Source organism: Corvus moneduloides, chromosome 16 (genome assembly GCF_009650955.1).
Source record: "Corvus moneduloides isolate bCorMon1 chromosome 16, bCorMon1.pri, whole genome shotgun sequence".
NCBI lineage: Eukaryota > Metazoa > Chordata > Aves > Passeriformes > Corvidae > Corvus > Corvus moneduloides.
Window position 1 is genome coordinate 10,087,243 of NC_045491.1, and position 17,580 is coordinate 10,104,822.

General features: G+C 51.1%; 1 protein-coding gene across 1 annotated transcript in view; it reads left to right on the top strand.

The window, feature by feature from the left end:
- Positions 1-17,070, top strand: part of HS3ST4 (heparan sulfate-glucosamine 3-sulfotransferase 4) — a 54,761-nt gene extending 37,691 nt beyond the window's left edge. Inside the window, exon 2 of the mRNA XM_032126160.1 lies at positions 13,534-17,070. Within this exon, the coding sequence (XP_031982051.1) occupies positions 13,534-14,170 (637 nt within the window). The 3' untranslated portion in view covers positions 14,171-17,070. The remainder of the gene's footprint in view (positions 1-13,533) is intronic.
- The last annotated feature ends 510 nt before the right edge of the window (positions 17,071-17,580 follow it).

The window sequence follows — 17,580 nt, forward strand, 5'->3', positions numbered from 1 at the left end:
GCTATGGGGGATAGCTGCAATCACAGCTTTCAGCGTGTTCAATTACTGCCAGTTAATGATGATTAATTTACAATTAAGGGCCTCTAAAGGGTAGTGTGTCTGTTAAATAAATATTGATCTTTCATTTGTGGCCACAGATATATTGCCCCAGTTATTGGGAAGTGCGGCAGCAGCAAAGCCGGGCTCTCCCAGAGAGAGATGCCCCGACCTCACAGGACTGTTGAGAGACTGGGGGCTGCCCAGTGCAGGGGACTGGGCTTGCCTCATCCCAGGAGCCTGGGCTCTCAGGGCTGGACAAGGATCATGATATCTGGGATGTTTCAGTGCCGACTGGAAGTGCTCAGTCCTGTTGGTTCTGTTCCCATTTGCAGAAGGGGTGTGGGAATGGGGATGCTGGAGCTGGTGCTTCCCTCTTGCATGACCCTTAATTGGCCTTGTAAGGTAAACAAATTGTCCAGAGGCTCCAGTAGCAAACAATAGACTACAACTACTTCACTACAACAAACTCCTCCCTGAATATACAGTGTGTTTTCCAACCCCATTTCAGCCATGCTCTGGACTCTCTCTCTGGCCAGTGTGGTCATGGCACTGCCCACACATGCGTGCCACACTGCGGGCTACCTGACTCTGTCTATCTGAGCCCACGCTCCTGTTACGGTGACCCAGCTGTTACGCTCCAAGAGATATTTTTCTAAAAATCTCTTGTCAATCACTTGTTAGCCATACAGTTCTCCCCCTTTTCCAAGGCATTGACCTCAAATAAACAAAGGCCATTTCAACCATTTGCCAGAGCCATCTAGTCCTGAATGCTGGAGCTCAGCAGGGATTTCTGCAGGAGTGTAGCGCTCTTCTTTCTCACCTGTAACTTTTCCACATGCAGATGAGGTGGAAACACCGTCCCACCCAATCTCCAGCTACGTCCCAGGCAGTCCCTGAATGAGCCCTGCTCCTTCTCCCTAGCACATTCCCAATCACTGTCCCCCTCGTCTCCCTTCCCCTCTGCAGTGCATTCCTTGGAAGCAGGCTCACCAGGAGAACACTCTCTGGCTTCCTCTTTTATTTGAGGCATGTATTTGGAACAGTGCTTTTGTTCCAAATGAACACGATTCATTCAGAAGTGCAGTTTCTGTTTTTGAATCAGCAGAGCTGTTTATGCTCATAGTGTCCATAAAACTGTTATTTTAGTCCTGACACTGATGCTTATGAATAAAATTTAGATCTCATTCAGAAGAACATTAGCTGTAGCTGTTTGGCTTCTTGTTAAAGCATTAATTTTTATTGAGACCACATTGCCAAGCAGCTCCTTCCGCATCTTGCAGCAACCAAGTACCTCAAAGTGGAGACTTGGGTAGGACCAGATTGCAGCACATGTGCCCCAGACCGTCGGCTCCGACCACTCCATCTGCAGTTGCTGGATGATGGTGGGAACCTCCCAGTTCCCCCAGCTGAGCAGGGCACATGGGAGCAGGGGCACCATACTCAGGGGAGATGCTGGGGTCTGCTGAAGGCATCAGGAACTGACACAGCAGTGCTTGCTCGTGCTGGGTGGATGTTGGGTGTTCTGGTGCCAATTAGCTCTCCTATGTATTTATTGCACCTTTTTGCTCGAAGCAAGCTGTTAAATGTCAGAAATACTTTAGCATTTTAACAGAAAGATAATTTTTAATAGATTCCACCTACAAAAAGGAGCTGACTGGCAGAATATTAAACTCAGGGAGATTTATTTTTACTCTGTGCCTCCAAACAGCTTGAGATAACCATTTTTGCATGGCTCCTTGCTGATTAATGCTGCTGTCTCTTGCCTGTTCTCCTCACTTGGTGCTGTGGCAGCTGTGGCCTCTCACATCCCATTAACCTTGTCTGCAGAAGGGATACCTGGCCAAAGCAAAGAATTAGCCCTTGTAATTAGGAATGTAAACATCTCACATTGCCTACTAACATCCCCACATCCTTCCCTGTATGCTCCCGGTGCTTGTTAGGGCAGGATACCCCCAGACAGGCTATCCTATCATCAGCTTCCCACACACCAGCTTTCAATAATTTCTAGTAGAAGAGGTATATAAAGCCCAAATCAAACCCAAAATAGCTTTGGTTCTTCAGGGACTAAGGTGGGTCCCTGAAGTGCTGGTTGTGCTCTCAAAAAGTGCACTGGTAGCTGCTGGGGTTTGCTGGGACTGTGGTGAGCGTTTCCTCTTCCTTAGCAGGGCTGATGGATGACTGGGACTTGTGGCTGGCACCAGCCAAGCAATTGTGTTCTTAGTGATGGTGACGTTTGTACGCAGGCACTGTAAGCTGGTGGCACAGCACCAGGCCAGCCCCAAGTGCTTCCACAGCAGCACTGCCTGAGGTGTTGCAGGGATGTCACCTGTCACCTCTACCTGCGGCCCAGGTTTGATTTTTGGGTGAAGCTGTTATCAGTCTGTTCTCAGTATGAGCAGTGACACCCTAGTGCTGGATGGAGCAATTGAGTCATTGCTCATAATGCAGCACCTTCTGAAAATTCAGGTGCCTTTGTTTCTTGGTGATATAATGAACTGTTTTGAGTGATGTTAGATTTAATGGCTAAATCAATGTGTGTATTTAGTGTTAGCCTTTATTTTAGCACTAAGTGACATGAGATAAGCAGACTTAGAGAGTGTTAATTGGTTTGTGTTTAGCATTTACACTAATCAGACTGAGCAGTGCTGCCCAGAGCTCTTCAGCACTAGTAATTCTGTTTATCCAAACCAGGAATTGTTTACTCTATTGACTGGAGTGGCATCGGTCTGTTTTTTCACTCACTTGGATGTTAGCTGCATGTGTGAATTAGCAGAGAGCCCTGGCTAACCCTGCATGGTGCTGCACACAGGGTGTGGGGAGAGGTGGCTCAGCAAACCCTGATGAAACAGAACATGACAGGCCCCCTGTACGGGCAGCATCGCTTCAGCACTGCGAGTACCAGCGCCGCAGCCCTCCGTGGCTGGCGTGCGTCTGCCTTCATTACGAGCAGGGCAGGAAGCAAGAAGAGCCCACGCTCCTTGTCCCAGCCCTCTATCAAGATGGAGCTCCCATCACCCCATTCCTGGATGGATGCACTGCTGAGCTCTCGGCACCAGGATCACAGCACTCTCTTTCCATGAGCCACACACGATACGGGGTTTATGGGCTTAGCTGCCGGGGCTGTACTGCCCAGAGAGAGGGGAACTCCCAGATTTGCCAGGCAGTGTGGATGTAGCATGTGGATGTGCCAGGACCCTCCTCCGTAGTTGTGGCTGGACTGCCTGGGCTCACATCCATCTTGTACTGATGGGAGCAGATGTCTGGGCAGGAGCCCACCAGAGCATCCCAGGAACCAGTAACAGCACACCCTGGCCAGCCCACAACACACAGCATGGCTGCCTTCAAAATGGCTTGAAAATAGCCTCACCATTGCTCTGTTCCCATCATCTGGCTGGTTTTATTAGAGTTGGTTTTGGATCATTTAATTTTTACCTAAACATTCACTTCCCAGCTGAGCTCTTGGAGACCTCTGGCTCCCTGGGCTGGTGACGAGCCCCTGGAAATGGAACTGCCTGCAGGATGTGCTGATGGCCCTTGCTGCTGCTGGGAGCTGCCTCCTGAGCCATCCCTGGCCCTTCCCTGTGCAGTCCCAGTGCTCACTTTCCTCCTGGGCCCTAGACTCTTGCTGGGATAGGTGCGATTCACCTGTGAGAACCCATGGTGTGCTTCCCCAGCAGGGATGCTCTGGGTAAGAGAGGTCATGCCACAGGCTGCTCCTGCTCCAGGCTGCTCTAAGCTGTGCTGGGAGGCACAGGAAGATGAATTCCCTTTTATTTTGCAAAGTGCTGTTTTACTGATCTCTGCCAACCAGCCCCAAGCTGGGTTGCTGTGCCCCTCCAGTGCCACCCCTGGGGATAGTGGAGGGGACCCGGAGTCACCATTATCTGGAGCTGCAGCAGCATCGTGACAGTCCCTGGGATGGACATTAAATCACTGTGTGAGGGCAAGCAGAGGGATGTCACTGGGGCTCAGAGAGGAAGCTCTGCTGTACCGTTTGCACTGACTGTGTGATCCGAGTCAGAATGAGAATCATAAATCTTGATTATTCTCTGTCTCAGCTGATTTGAACCAAATGCCTTGGACAGGGATATAGTTCACATCTCGCTGAAAACTGCAAAAAAACTGATTAAATGTACAAACTGATATCAATAGCACTCTATCTCTGTTAATGCCCAAACTGTCAAGAGTTTGGGGAGAGGATCCTGTGTGGGCGGGCTCTGTCCCAGCCCAGAGCAGCTTCCTGGGGTTTTCAGAGCGGGCTTTCTCCCCACTGTTATTTATTTTGGTACTTCGTTCCTGCAATTCTCGCTGTTATTATGATGCTGTCAATTACAGATGGCATCTCTGATTCTGATTGCACTTTGCTTACAATTAAGCATCCTATAGGAAAATGGAAATGCTGGGTCATTAACATAGTGTAATAATAAGGTAAACCATTCAATTATGGAGGAAAAACCACTTTGAATAATAAGGATATTGTATGCCTAAAAGACATTCAGATGCCAGTGTATTACCATTCTCGCATACATAATAAATGAACTTAAACCCCAAAATAACCAACAGAAGCAAATAATAAATAGCTGTGCCCTCAGCAGCAGCCTGGCTGGCATCACTCCTTCCAGGGGCAGAGGAGCAGCTCTGGGGTGGGAATGGAGGAGTCTTGGATCTGTGTAGTCCTTGACAGTTGCTTTGGGAGATGTTTTGGCCACCGCAGGACTTGTCTGATACTGGGACTGAGGTGGTTCCCACTTGCATTGGGAGGAGGCAGAGAAGGGGCTGGGGCAGTGGTGTTCATGGCTGCCTGCAATAGCAAGGGGAGCACTGGGGCTCTGCTCAGGGCGTCTGCTGGGCTCCAGAGGCTCGATGCAAACACTGGTCCACTGTAGATTAAACAGTGGGATACTGTGTTTTGGACATCTGCAAGGCTAGTGCAGCTGGGAAGATCTTGCCACTCGGTGTCTCTGTGGAGGGATTTGGAACTGGCTTTGCTACCTCCAGCAACTGCTGAGAACCTGTCACCTCCCCACCTGCCCCTTCAGCTGCTCTGCCCGCAGCACCGATGGCTTGCATGGATCCATCTCATTGACAACTAGAAAAGGAACAGGTAACTGCAGGTGTGAAGACACAAAGGGTCATGCTCCTGGCTACCACTGACCAGCCTGGGGCTCCTGTGGCAGCCTTGATGGTGGTTTTGTGTTCAGCCTTTTTATGCTGGTCCCTCTGGCAGGAGGGCAGGAGTCCCTCTCCCATCCCCGGCTGCCAGCAGTGCTGGAGCTCAGCGCAGGATGTGAACGATTACTGCTGTTTTCAGCCTATTTGGCAGTATTGCTCCTCCATAACAATTCCCAGCCTTTTAGCTGTTGATGGCTTACCTATTACTCTGGCACTATGTTAGGATAACATCCAGATACATCTGAAGAATGGAATTTATTTACTCTTTTCCCTGAAAAGCTTTTAGTATGATACAGCCGTGGTGCTTTCACTTAGGCAGCCATTATTGCAGGGGTGTTTTTCCTGATAGAATTAAATTTTCCAGAAGATGAAAAAGGACTCCTCAGGATATGCAGCTCCAAACCACTATATTTGAATATTTTATTTTCCTGGCCTTCTTTGGGAAGGGCCCCTCCCATCTTTGGGAAACTGGAGTGGTTTGAACCACCCAGTTGGGTCTGATAAGTGTTAGGTGTCAGCTGCATGGTGTGCACAGAGCTCTCCCCAGCAGCTGTAGCTTTCCCACATCCAACTGGCTGTTCCAGGAACCGCAGCCTGCAATACCAACAGCATCTATTATTGACAGACTTGAAGCTTCCACAGGCATCACTTAGCAACCGTCAAGGCTGAGCTGGGTGGGAGCACTCCTGGGTGGGAACATTCCTGCACGGGTGTCCGTGTGGGCTCCTGTTGCTCTGCTTGGGGCAGGAGGAACACGGCTGGTGCTGGGGGCTTGTCCTGCTGCGTGTTAGGATTGAACTCAGATCAGGAGTCCCAAGGGGGTGGGAGGGGAAGGTGTGCGATGACTGCTGCCAGCAAGGGGCACTGGATTGCACGTTTCAGAGAGGGTTTCTGTCCTGCAAGCAGAGGTTGCATATGCATCAGCATTTCATGCAGCTCTGCCCTATAGCTGGCATGAGGACTGGCATGAAGTAGGCAAAAACCAGTGGAAAGTGAGTGAACTGGCACTCCGGGGACTTGAACTCCTGTGTTGAAGGGAAATCTGGACTGGGAGCAGACTACCTTGTCTTGAACATCCTCAGTAAGAGGAGGCAGGACTCACCCCTGCCTGCCCAGGAGTCCTCATTCCAGTGCTGTGCGAGAGGCTCAGACTGGGGCTGCTTTGCTATAACTGTGACTAATATAGTAATTAAATCTGGTAGACGATACTAAGAGATTCCCAGTGAATAGGATCATCGTGCTTCTGTAGAGAATGGTAGTGAGACTTAGTCAAAATAATTTTGACAGCAGAGGGGTTAGAAATATGCATTTCCAGCCTTTTTCACAACCTGTCTCATGGCTATCTGCTGACCAACAATAAATCTTGCACTAAAATTGGAGAGATCGCGCCATATTTATCCCTGGTCAAACAATGTCACACTGAATACACATCTCCATCCACAGAGCTGAGGTTCCTTTGCACAGCCAAAGCCAAATGGTGCTGGGGCTGTTTGTGACACCTGAGGTGCTGTGTGCTGACACAGATGTGCCGAGTGCTCGCAGCCTTGCCAGGAGCTCCCCAAGTGCAGGAGCCAGCATACCCCTGTACATCCTGCAGCTGCTGGCAAGGAGGGTGGTGGGGAAGGGCAGTCCCCATCGGGAAGTGCATCATGCACTTCCCCATCAGGAACCCCACAGCGCTAACCTGAGCCTGTCCAATTTCTGTGAGAGCTGTGTGCTCAGACAGGCAAGGGATTTTGGCACAAGGCAGCAGCCATGTCCCAGAGGAGATCCACTTGAGGAAAGAACAGAAGAAAGCAAGATTTAGCATTAGGATCGTAATTTCAGATTACATTGTGCCAGTATCAACAGTCTATACTCATGAGAGCCTTGGGGAGCACGATGCTGCAGCAGCTCTCCCAGCTAGCCTGATCAGTGAGGGCTGGTTTTAATTGCAGCTGAATGGATCTAACCTTGTGATGTCTGTTCACAAAGCATTGCTGAATTAATACAGGTTCCATGGTTGCTTCTGCTAAAAGACTTTAATGGATCAGCTTAGTACTCTGCTCCATGATTATAGCATTCCTACCCACCTATCATGCCTGAGCCAGATGGTCCCAGTGAAATCAGAGCATATTTGTATTTTTGTCTGCTACTCAGCCACCTGCCCACTGATTTTGTTGCATAGTGGTAGGAGGAGAGGAGACTTCCTGGGTGCAGTCCCCCCCCCCCCCCACCTTTCTCTAGCCCCGGTATGTGCCCCACCTCCTAAAAGACACCGAGGGAGCCACGGAAGGGCTGTCCCCTCAGGGTGCCCAGGAGGCTTGCCTGGCCGTCTGGAGGGCAGCCACACTCCTGGACGGCAGCGTGGCTCTGACTCCTGGCACAGAGACAGCTGCTTCCCGGGGTGCTGGGGGTTGTTTCCAGTTCTATCGGTGATGAGAGCCATTAAGAAGGTACAAGTACTAAAGAGATCTTGAGCGATGCCTATAAAACCTTTGAATCCTTGACAGAATCAATAGCAGGTTCTCAGGAGTAACTTCTTATCCAGGCCAACTTAAGCACATGCCAATGAGCCGATAAAGATTTTGCATTTTGTGGAGACACAGAAGCCCTTTCATTGTGATTGTTGGACTCTAGACTAGGCGATAATATGAAAAATCACATTAGAAATAGATTGTGCTCCAGAGGCATTTTCCTCAGAGTCTGGAAGCGTGGCTCAAATGGTGCTCCTGAGTGGCATCCTCCCTCCAGGCATGTGCCCTGAGCCCCTGGGCTGCAGAGCCAAGTCCTTTGAGGATTGCTGCAGTGAGCAGCACCGACCCCTCGGCACGGCTGCCGTGACAGCAGATGGGGACAGGGAAGGAGGGAGCAGCGGAGCTGTGCCCCTTGAAATGGAGGTCCTGGGGGTGGCACCTGAGATGCAGCCGAGTCCCGTGGGGTGCCCTGAGTAGTCCCACCAGCCCAGGAGCAGGAGCCACGGGCAGCCTGTGTAGGTAGGTACCCACTGGGGTGCCCGCAGCCCCTGCCAGGCACTGCATCTGCACGCACTTGCCACCTCTCGGATACCTTTGCTATTGACGCCATTTCCAATTTGGCATCTCGGTTGCCATGGCAACTCCAAGCTGCCATTCTTTGATCAGATCAGCTCTCAGTTAGTCAACACGCGTTAGCACCTGCGTTGGTATGGCAACCCAGGACCGCGCTCCTTCCGGCCAATGTTGCGGACAGCTGGATGGACGGCTCCAGGCAACCCTGGCAGCACTGGGAGAATGGCTGGCCCTGCTGAGGGGCACTGAGACAATCCCAAGCCCCAGCTGCTTCTTATTCCCCGGCTGCACTGCGGTCCGGGGCTGCCTCCACTCCAGCTATAGTGTCCTGGGCTCCCACAGCCTGCACGGCCTGGGGGACACTGGGGAGAAACCTAGCAGGGACATGGCTGGCACAGAGCAAGGAGGTCTCCTTGCAATCCCAGACTGCCCCTCACGAGAGTGTTCTGTATGGACAGTGAATGGCTTTGGAAACTCTGGGAAGAGGGAAAGCTCCTTGTCTTGGAGAGGGAGACCAGCGGTACAGACAGCCACTAATTCAGAGTTAAAAGCCCTGCAAAAGCAGAGGACAAGTCACAGAGAGGGGTGGTTCACCCCCTTCTCCCAGCCACCAGATTCTTAACCATTAAACTCTTCCAGTGAGTCTCCTGGGGATGGTTTTTGTTCCTTTGGCCTCCGGTCTGAACTGGCACCCACTTTTCTGAAAGGGCTTTATAATTTGCGTTTAGTGTTTTTTAACAGACATATGTGAGCCGCTTGAATTAGAGCAATGTGAATCTATTAGGCAGCGACAGATGCAAGTTTTGTGTCTCTTATTAGAAGGGATTGGCTTCTGAGGTTTAGTGATGTGCAAAGGATTGGACTTTGGAGAGATTAAAATTATTTTCAGCGTTAAGCACAATATTTCTGAGCTAATGCACTCACTCTTGAATATAGATTCACAGACTGAAAAGATTATAAAACATTAAACCTATGTAAATTCAGCTGTAAATTTATGTTTGAACAAATTCAACAAGAGATTTGACTCGGGGGCTTATAGCAAATGGGTTCTGCTTTTAATTTGTACTGTGGGCTCAGTTGCAATGCCGCTCTCCCCTTGAAAGTCCCACGCCTGCTGAATTACTGGCAGGTCACAGCTGACAGCTCAAGCAATTATACCAGAATGTGTTAATAATAAAAAGAAAAAGGATTCATGTTTGTCTTTCCAGAAGACAAAAGCAGCTGTTTGCTCCGCCCCGAGGAGCAGGAGAGAGGAGCTCTGTGGGCAGGTGACACTTGCAGCACCTGGCCATTTCCTCTTTCCATGGCAGCCGTGCAAATCCGTGTCTTCCTCTGCGATTCCCCAAGCCCTGGGAGTTGCTATGAACTTTTTTCTCTTGTTGAGAACATGAAAATACAGTTAACAAAGACTCCTTTTGAGTAGGATTGCAGGAAACCTGCAACATCGTGAAAAAGCTGCCTACACAGAGATAAATGACAGCTGTGACTGAAGGAATAAACAAGATAATCTGGATTTAAATAAACCACAAGGGGATTTTGGCAACATGCAAATTCACAAATTTATAAAATGTATCCTTTGAAAATAAAGAGCTTGTTTGAAGCCAGCAGTTAAGAACAATTACTACAGCACATTTTCCCAATGAGGGCTTAGAGCTGGCCTCTGCTCCAAGCCAGGGCAGGCAGGAGCCAGCTGTCCTGCCTGCCGCCCACAGTGGCTGGGGGCCTTCCATGCACAGAACAGAAACCTGAAGGAGTGACAGCACCAAGCCCCTGTGCAGCTCGGGGGTGCTGGGGGTGCACGGAGCAGTCTGGCTCTCCCCAGCCTCTGGGCACAGCACTGGAGAATGAACAGGAAAGGAGAGAAATATCAAAAGCCAAAGCAAGTACTCAGTAATATATATTGGATCATCTGCTTGGAGGACGAGGTAATTCCTGGGTCCAAGCCCAGCATGACAGTTTAGTTTTGGCATTGCACAGGGTAGTGATGCTGCACCCACAAGCACAAGGGGATGATGCCCGTCCCGTAAGGGAGCAGAAGCTTTGTTCATGCCTGTGTCAGTGGAGCTCCTGCCAGTGGCTTGTTGTCATTGCTCCTCTTTTTTGGGTGAGCAGTGATGGAGAGAGAAGAGATGCAGGTGGGGAGACACCAGTGGCAGAGACAGGAGTAGACACATCCCGTTCCAACACTTCACCTCCTGCACTGCCCTGTGGAGCCACATCAGGTGCAGTCACTGTGTGGCCATGCCTCTTCAGCAGCCAGCCTGCCCTCAAAAGGGACACAAACACTGCAAGGAAAGCCAAAATGTGTTCCAAAGCCTGTGTGCTCCCTCCAGGAGCAAAGCCCCATGCTGCAAACTGCTCTGCATCAGCCACTGCAGGAGAGCGATGCGGAGCGTCGCTCTGCCTGCACACACAGAGCTGGTTAGAATTCCGTCGGCACACGCACAATTAGGGCAGAGCACATGGCAGCAGCTCTGTGAAGGTTAACTGCTCTGAGGAGCATTCCTGCCGTGCCAGAGGCTCGGTTGCTCCAGCTTTAACACCCTTGTTATTCCCAGCAGAAGGAGCCAGCAGTGCCGTGTGCCACTCTCTGTTTGGCAGCAGTTATCGCGTGCCACTGGCTGCATGCAGGGCACCTGGCCCTAGGGCTGCAGGCTCGAGCCTCCTTCACCTGCACAACGTAGCTTGGCTCCTGCCCTGGTAGGGCAGCACATGGGGAGAGACTCTGAAACACAGCAGAGTTTGGGGTAAAGCCTTTCTGTATGTACGTCCCAGAGCCACAGTTGTTCGGGGCTCTGCAGGGCCACGGTGTCTTGAGGACACACTGTGGCTTCCAGCTTTATCCCTAAAACTGTACAGAAAAAGCTGAATCTGCTTCTCCTCCTCTTTTCCTTGATCACTGCTTCCCCATTTTCTCTCCTCAGGGCCAGCCCATCCATCTCTTTGTCTTTAATGTGCACGGAGTTAAAAACACAGTCCTTAAATGTGGCAACACATCCAGATTATTAGCTCTGCAATTTCTTGGCTCCTGTTTATTGTGGTAACATCATCTGAAGGGGCAGTTGTAATTAACATGTTCATGCTTCTTTTATAAACCCCCAGTGTGTTTGTTTTATATAAACCAAATGCCCTGGGGCATCTGGTGCTGCTGTGGGGAACAGACACCATCATGGCTCTTGTCCTTGCTGCAGGTGGGTTGCTCCCCATCCTCCACTACCAGCTGATGGCCATGGGCTGTGAGAGTGGGCACCGAGCAGCGCTGCTGGTGGCAGCCCACCCCCCCCATAATACAGCAGTGGGCACCCAGGGGTTCATCTCTGATCATACTGTGGGGCTTGCTGTGATGTACATAGCCATAAAAGCTGCTTCCTTCCCACAGGGCTGTTAAATCTGGGTGCTGGATTCCCCAGGGAAGCTGGTCTGTAATTCTGCAGCATCTGAAGCCCCCAAGTGTTCCTATCCCTCTTAATTTGTTCAGGGTTTTCTTAAAGGAAAAAATAGCTCGAGATGCATCATTCTGACTAATCCTTGCTCCCTTCATGTCACTGCTACTCAAGTGGCTGATGCAGGGCATGGATAAAGCGCCAGAGTGCTCTGGGCAGAAGATGGGATTGCAGGTGCCTTGCTTATGGGAAGGCAGCTCCAGTGGGACCTGATGTCAGAGGGATGGGCTTCCCTATAGAGCCTGGCCACCAGCATGGACAGGGAGCTGGAGTCCTGCAGCCCTGCAGGCTGCATTGCTGGTACTCAGACAGACTGTTCAACAGGAAAGGTTCTGCAGCAGGAGAGGGGCAGCCACAGGAACCACCAGCCTCTTCACCTAAAATGCTGAGGACACTGGCAGCCCTGTGGCAGCACCAACCCACCCTCACTCTTGCCTTGGCAGGAGGCCCCTCACCACCCCAAAAAGCACCTCAGCAGAACAAGCCTGGTGGGCTTGGTGGCACCAGCAGTGAATACACAAATTACAGGGGCATTAAAGCCAGTTGATGCCTTTAGCAGTCACAAATAGGAGGTGACATTGACAGGCACATCTAGTGGGCTATGCCTATCAGCTGATTCTGCTCCAGGCTTCAGCTGTGTGATTCCTGAAATGGGCCTTCCTGGGGCCCAGCAGTTTGACGTCAGTGTTACTGTGGCTGTCGCTGCCCAAGGTGCTTTCACAGAGCCATTTCCAGCCTATTCACGTTATTTCCTCGCCATATGTTTGTACTAAAAATAGTTGCAATACAAAGGGATAATCCTGCAAGACCATGGGCATCACCGTGCTCTATGTCTGACACAGGAGACCTGCCCAGTGCCGTGAGTGCTTCCCCGGAGCAGCGACCCCGTTTCCTCCTCCTTGGCACTGTGGCAGGGCTGGGGCTGCCCACAGGCAGGGCCGTGGTGCGGGTGGGTGCGGGCAGCAGGCAGGTCCCTGGCTGTGGCACAGCCTCCAGCCCCAGTGCCACCTGGCAGCACAACAGGTGTGAGTGAGGCTGTGATGCTTTTGCAGGGGACGTCTTGTGGGTCCCTTCCAACTCAGCTTATTCTGTGATTCTGTGGTCACTTAAAACCCTCTGGCTGGCTATGATAATCCTTAACTGGTGGCACTGGGACAAGAATTTACCTTTTCATTTTCTTAGACATAACTGCTATCTCACTGCAGTTTCATTTTATAGTATGGTAATGTGCTATCCAGGAAAATCTTGCTACATGCTAATTTATCCAGCAGGCAAATTCCTTTTGGCTAATAAAGTGCTTGCACAGGAAGCTCAAAACCCAGCAGCAATTAATTATTGACAGAGCATGTGAATTAGAGATAAAAGAAAAGTCATTCTTTCTCACACACAAGATAGTAAATAAATTTAATTATTGTACTAGAAGCAAGGGATCTTATTCTGTATTAAGTTTTATTAGCTGAGACATTTAAAAGCATGTCATCATAACAAAAAGGTCTTGTGTAATCCGAACTGCACTGCTCCGTACACGGCTCTGGAGTGAATAGGCTTAATTGAGCAAATGGGAGCAGATGGCTTCTGAACAGGCAGGTATTGTGCAGGTTTAGTGTCAATTAGCTTTGGTCTACATATGCCTATGGCAAACTGTCTGCATAATGTGTCACCAAAGCTGACTTTACATTTTAGGTGCCCACCATGGCCAGGGGCTGAGAAGAAACAAAGCCAGAAAGACTTGGGTCTGGGGGTCACACAGGAGTGACAGCGTCCCTCCTCCTGCATGTCCCACCAACACCTGCACAAGGTGCCCACCCCTGCCTGGCCCCTCGCTAACCACCTCCTCTGCTTCTGCGCAGGAATGTGATGCCCAAGACGCTGGATGGCCAGATCACCATGGAGAAGACCCCCAGCTACTTTGTGACCAACGAGGCCCCGCGGCGCATTCACTCCATGGCCAAGGACACGAAGCTGATCGTGGTGGTGCGCAACCCCGTCACCCGCGCCATCTCGGACTACACACAGACTCTGTCCAAGAAGCCAGAGATCCCCACCTTTGAGGTGCTGGCCTTCAAGAACCGGACTCTGGGGCTGATTGATGCCTCCTGGAGTGCAATCCGCATTGGGATTTATGCCCTGCACTTGGAAAACTGGCTCCAGTACTTCCCCCTCTCCCAGATCCTGTTTGTCAGTGGTGAGAGGCTCATCACTGACCCAGCTGGGGAAATGGCCAAGGTCCAGGACTTCTTAGGCCTCAAGAGGATTGTGACAGAGAAGCATTTTTATTTTAATAAAACAAAGGGGTTTCCCTGTCTAAAGAAGCCAGAGGACAGCAGTGCTCCCCGGTGTTTGGGCAAGTCCAAAGGTCGAACTCACCCCAAAATAGACCCAGACGTCATCCACAGACTGCGGAAGTTCTACAAACCCTTCAATGTCATGTTTTACCAAATGACAGGCCAAGATTTCCAGTGGGAGCAGGAAGAAAGTGATAAGTAGAACCACAAAATCAGGAAAAAATCTTTTTTGTTTTTGGGATGTGAATCATCATTTGAGACCCAAAACTCTTTTGGGGCCAGAGGCTCAGCCCTGTGTGTAACAGGCTCTTGTCTTGTCAGGGCTGCAGCAGAAGTCACCCCACATGTCCAGTTCTGGAACTGTAGTGGCCTGTCACCTCGGGCTGCACTTGGTTCTCCCTGCCACGACGCTGGGGGTCAGGGGCAGGTGGGAGGAGGGGGAGGCAGAGGGAGCAGGGCTCCTCAGGGTGATGGAGCGCTTTGTGTCAACGTTTTGCTGCTGGTGTCCCCCTTGAAGCCAGGCAGGCAGGACCAGACCTCCTGCCATGGCAAGCTGGGCGAGAGGGTGGTTCCCAAAACCCAGCACTGGGACAAACCCATAGATTTGATTTCTCCTGCCCTGCACTTTAGTTTTGCCCAAACAGCAGCATCAGGTCTGGTAAATTCAGGCCATGTGCAGTCACGTGCACACTGGACTTTGTGTGTGGAAGGAATAAAGCCAGTTAATGCTGCAAAGGATCTATGTACAGGAACTTCATTTGCACCAGACGTTTCAATTACTTGTTGCACTAAAACTAGAATTTACCAAGTGCCACAGACACCTGGCCTGAATTCTCCTCTGACTGATGGGTGCACCTCACCTGTTGGAAGAGAGTTGTTCCTTCTTTGCTGAGATGCTCAGTGAGATCAGAACTGGGTCCCCAGGTCCCCACCTTGCTGGAAGCTGAAAGAACATTCCCAGGCTCCCCAGGAGTGAGCCAGGCTCCCACTACCCTGCCAGGCTGCCAAGGCACAGTCTGGTACCACACGTCCACACAGCACCTCCTGGCCAGGCTGTGCCATGCCCTGCTCCATGGTTTGGAGCCAGGTGTTGCCAGTGGGGACGGAAGGGGTGGCTGCAGGGTGGAGGCCTGCAGACAGCCCCAGCACAGGGTCTGACAGTCAGGACCCCTGGCACTGCCATTCATTTGCACCTTGAAAACGCAATCCCTGCTGCTTGCTGTGGACAGCTGGGGTCGCAGAACAGGGAAGCCCCCTTCATCTTACTTCAGAATTACAAAAAAGCAACTCCCAGGGCGAGCACTGCTCAGCACACAAAACCTGTGCTTTCTAGTGGAAACGGCCCAGTCACCCAAATTTGCAAATCCTGGTAGAAACTGTAGAATAAACCTGTATCCCCACTCGATCCCCCAGTGTCATGAGAGCTGTTTGCTGGGCCCAGCAGAGAACAGGAGCAGCGCTTTCACACAACTGCACAGTTCCACCACCACTGCTGAGGGAAACCAGGCAGAAGAGGGAGCAAAGGTGAAACGCAGAGCTGCTGAAATGGTCCCTCGCATGGTGATTCCTGAGGGCACTCGGATACTGCTGGCAGCTCTCTTTGCTCTGATGAGGGCTGACATTACCTCCAGCTTGGGGTGTAGCCACATGAGGGTCCCTCCCATTGGGCAGGTCCCCAGCAGAGGTGCAGAATGGGATTGCTGCGGAAGGACCAGGACTTGGTTCTGATTAAGGTGAAAGAACTCCCTGCAGCTCCAGCTAACCAGATGAAATCACCGTTGCATTCACTGGGTGACACGCTGACCCTGCTCGGGGTTCCAGGGCCTGTTGTGCGGCTCATTACGCCGTGAAATGGTGCCAGTGCCTTGGATTGGATGAGAAGAGCTGAAGCCATTTGGACCATTTACTGCGTGGCCCATGCTGGAGGGGCGCTGCGAGGTCCCTGCTGATGTCACATCAGTTCCCATCAGCCTGGTCAGATTTAAAAACAGCTCCTGCCATTTCACAGTTTTCACAAACCCACAAACTCCCAAATTACCACAGGAAAATTGGAAGTATATAATAGGAATAATCTTACCGTGTTTCACACATTATTAAAATATCAGAACAGGTCCTAAATGAAACCTGTTGCATAATTTGGATTTGGTGCAAGATGCTCAATGGAGTACAGGGGGCTCTAGGCCCAGTGTCCTCCTCACCAGAGGGATATCTAGGAATCTCTGCCTGTCTCCAGAGTGGCGCATGCCCAGTGTGGTGTCAGGCTGGCCCTGCCGGTGCTGAGCAGAGGTGCTGGGGCTGGTGGCTCTGGGAGGGGCTCAGCTCTGGGGGATGATGGTTCCTGGGCGCGCTCGCTGTGCCCTTCCCGCCTGCCCCCCACGCTCACTTCTGTTACTTCTGCCATATATTCAGAGGTTTATTTTTTATACCAGATGCCATCTCCAGCTCGGCAGGAGCTGATGGGTGCCCACTGGGAGGTGAGACCCTGCTCCTCTGCCCTGAGTGCCTGCTCCATGGACACCAACCACTTCAGCATGGTGGGACAGGACCCTCCAGCCCCCCAACCCTTCTCTCCCAGGTGCAGCTACCAGCACTGCAGTGCTGGAAGGGAGCAGGGACATGCCAGTCACCCTGGGATGGGCTGGGGGCATGGGTGGTGTTATTTTGTTTTGTTCTTTGGAAATGCGCCCTGTGGATGCCCCACTGCAGCTGGGGCTGGATGGGGGGGATTATTTTCTATCTGGCCAGAAAGTGGCCTGCCAAATGAGAGTCAGGTTAATAACACTTTTTTTAAAAACTATTCAAATGTCAGCATTAGAATACACAGGAAATTGAATTTTGTATTTGGTTTCAATTAGCAAAGCATAAATTATATTTAATTTTTTTACACAGACTGAGTGATTCATTATTCTGGAAAAGCTGGTACTTTCTGGTTCAGAGACTGGTAATGGAGAGTTGGTCTGTTCTGAACCTTATTTGCTGTGCTGTCACTGCCTCCCAAATGCGTCTCTGTCCATCAGTGTCTCTGTACCTGAACGATGTGACTGTCCTGAGCTGAACCCTGCAACCCACAGCACTAAACAATAAATCATTGTAGCAGCTGCACTTCTTGGCTCCATTTCTCTTGCCCCCCCCAGCAGCACCAACACCCCATGAGTGGGAGCCAAAACAGGACAACGCTGGCCGTGACCTGCCTCCTGCCAGCCCTGCTGGCTGCTGTGACTTGCCCCACAGGCCGTGGCCCCCACAGCCAAAAGGGCTGGGGAAGGCACATGCTGCAGGCCAGAACCAGAACGAAGACCAGGACCAGGACCACCTGGGCCAGCCTGCAGGTCCTGGTGTGGGGGAGAGCTTTCCTCACTGACCTCTCAGTTTGGGGTGCACCTCCCAAGGTCACAAAGAACAAATCCCCAAGCAATGCCTGGGAGATTTCACTTGCTGCTGATTAAGGATAAATCAGTGGCTAATAAAAAGAGGGCTGAGAGAGGGCTGGCTGCCAGGCAAAGAAATTAGGAGGAAAATTCTTTTATCTTATTTTGTGTGCACAATTTCCTGCTTGTTTGAAAAAAGGTTATTTCACAGCATGGTCCTATTGTGTCATCTGATAAAAACCAC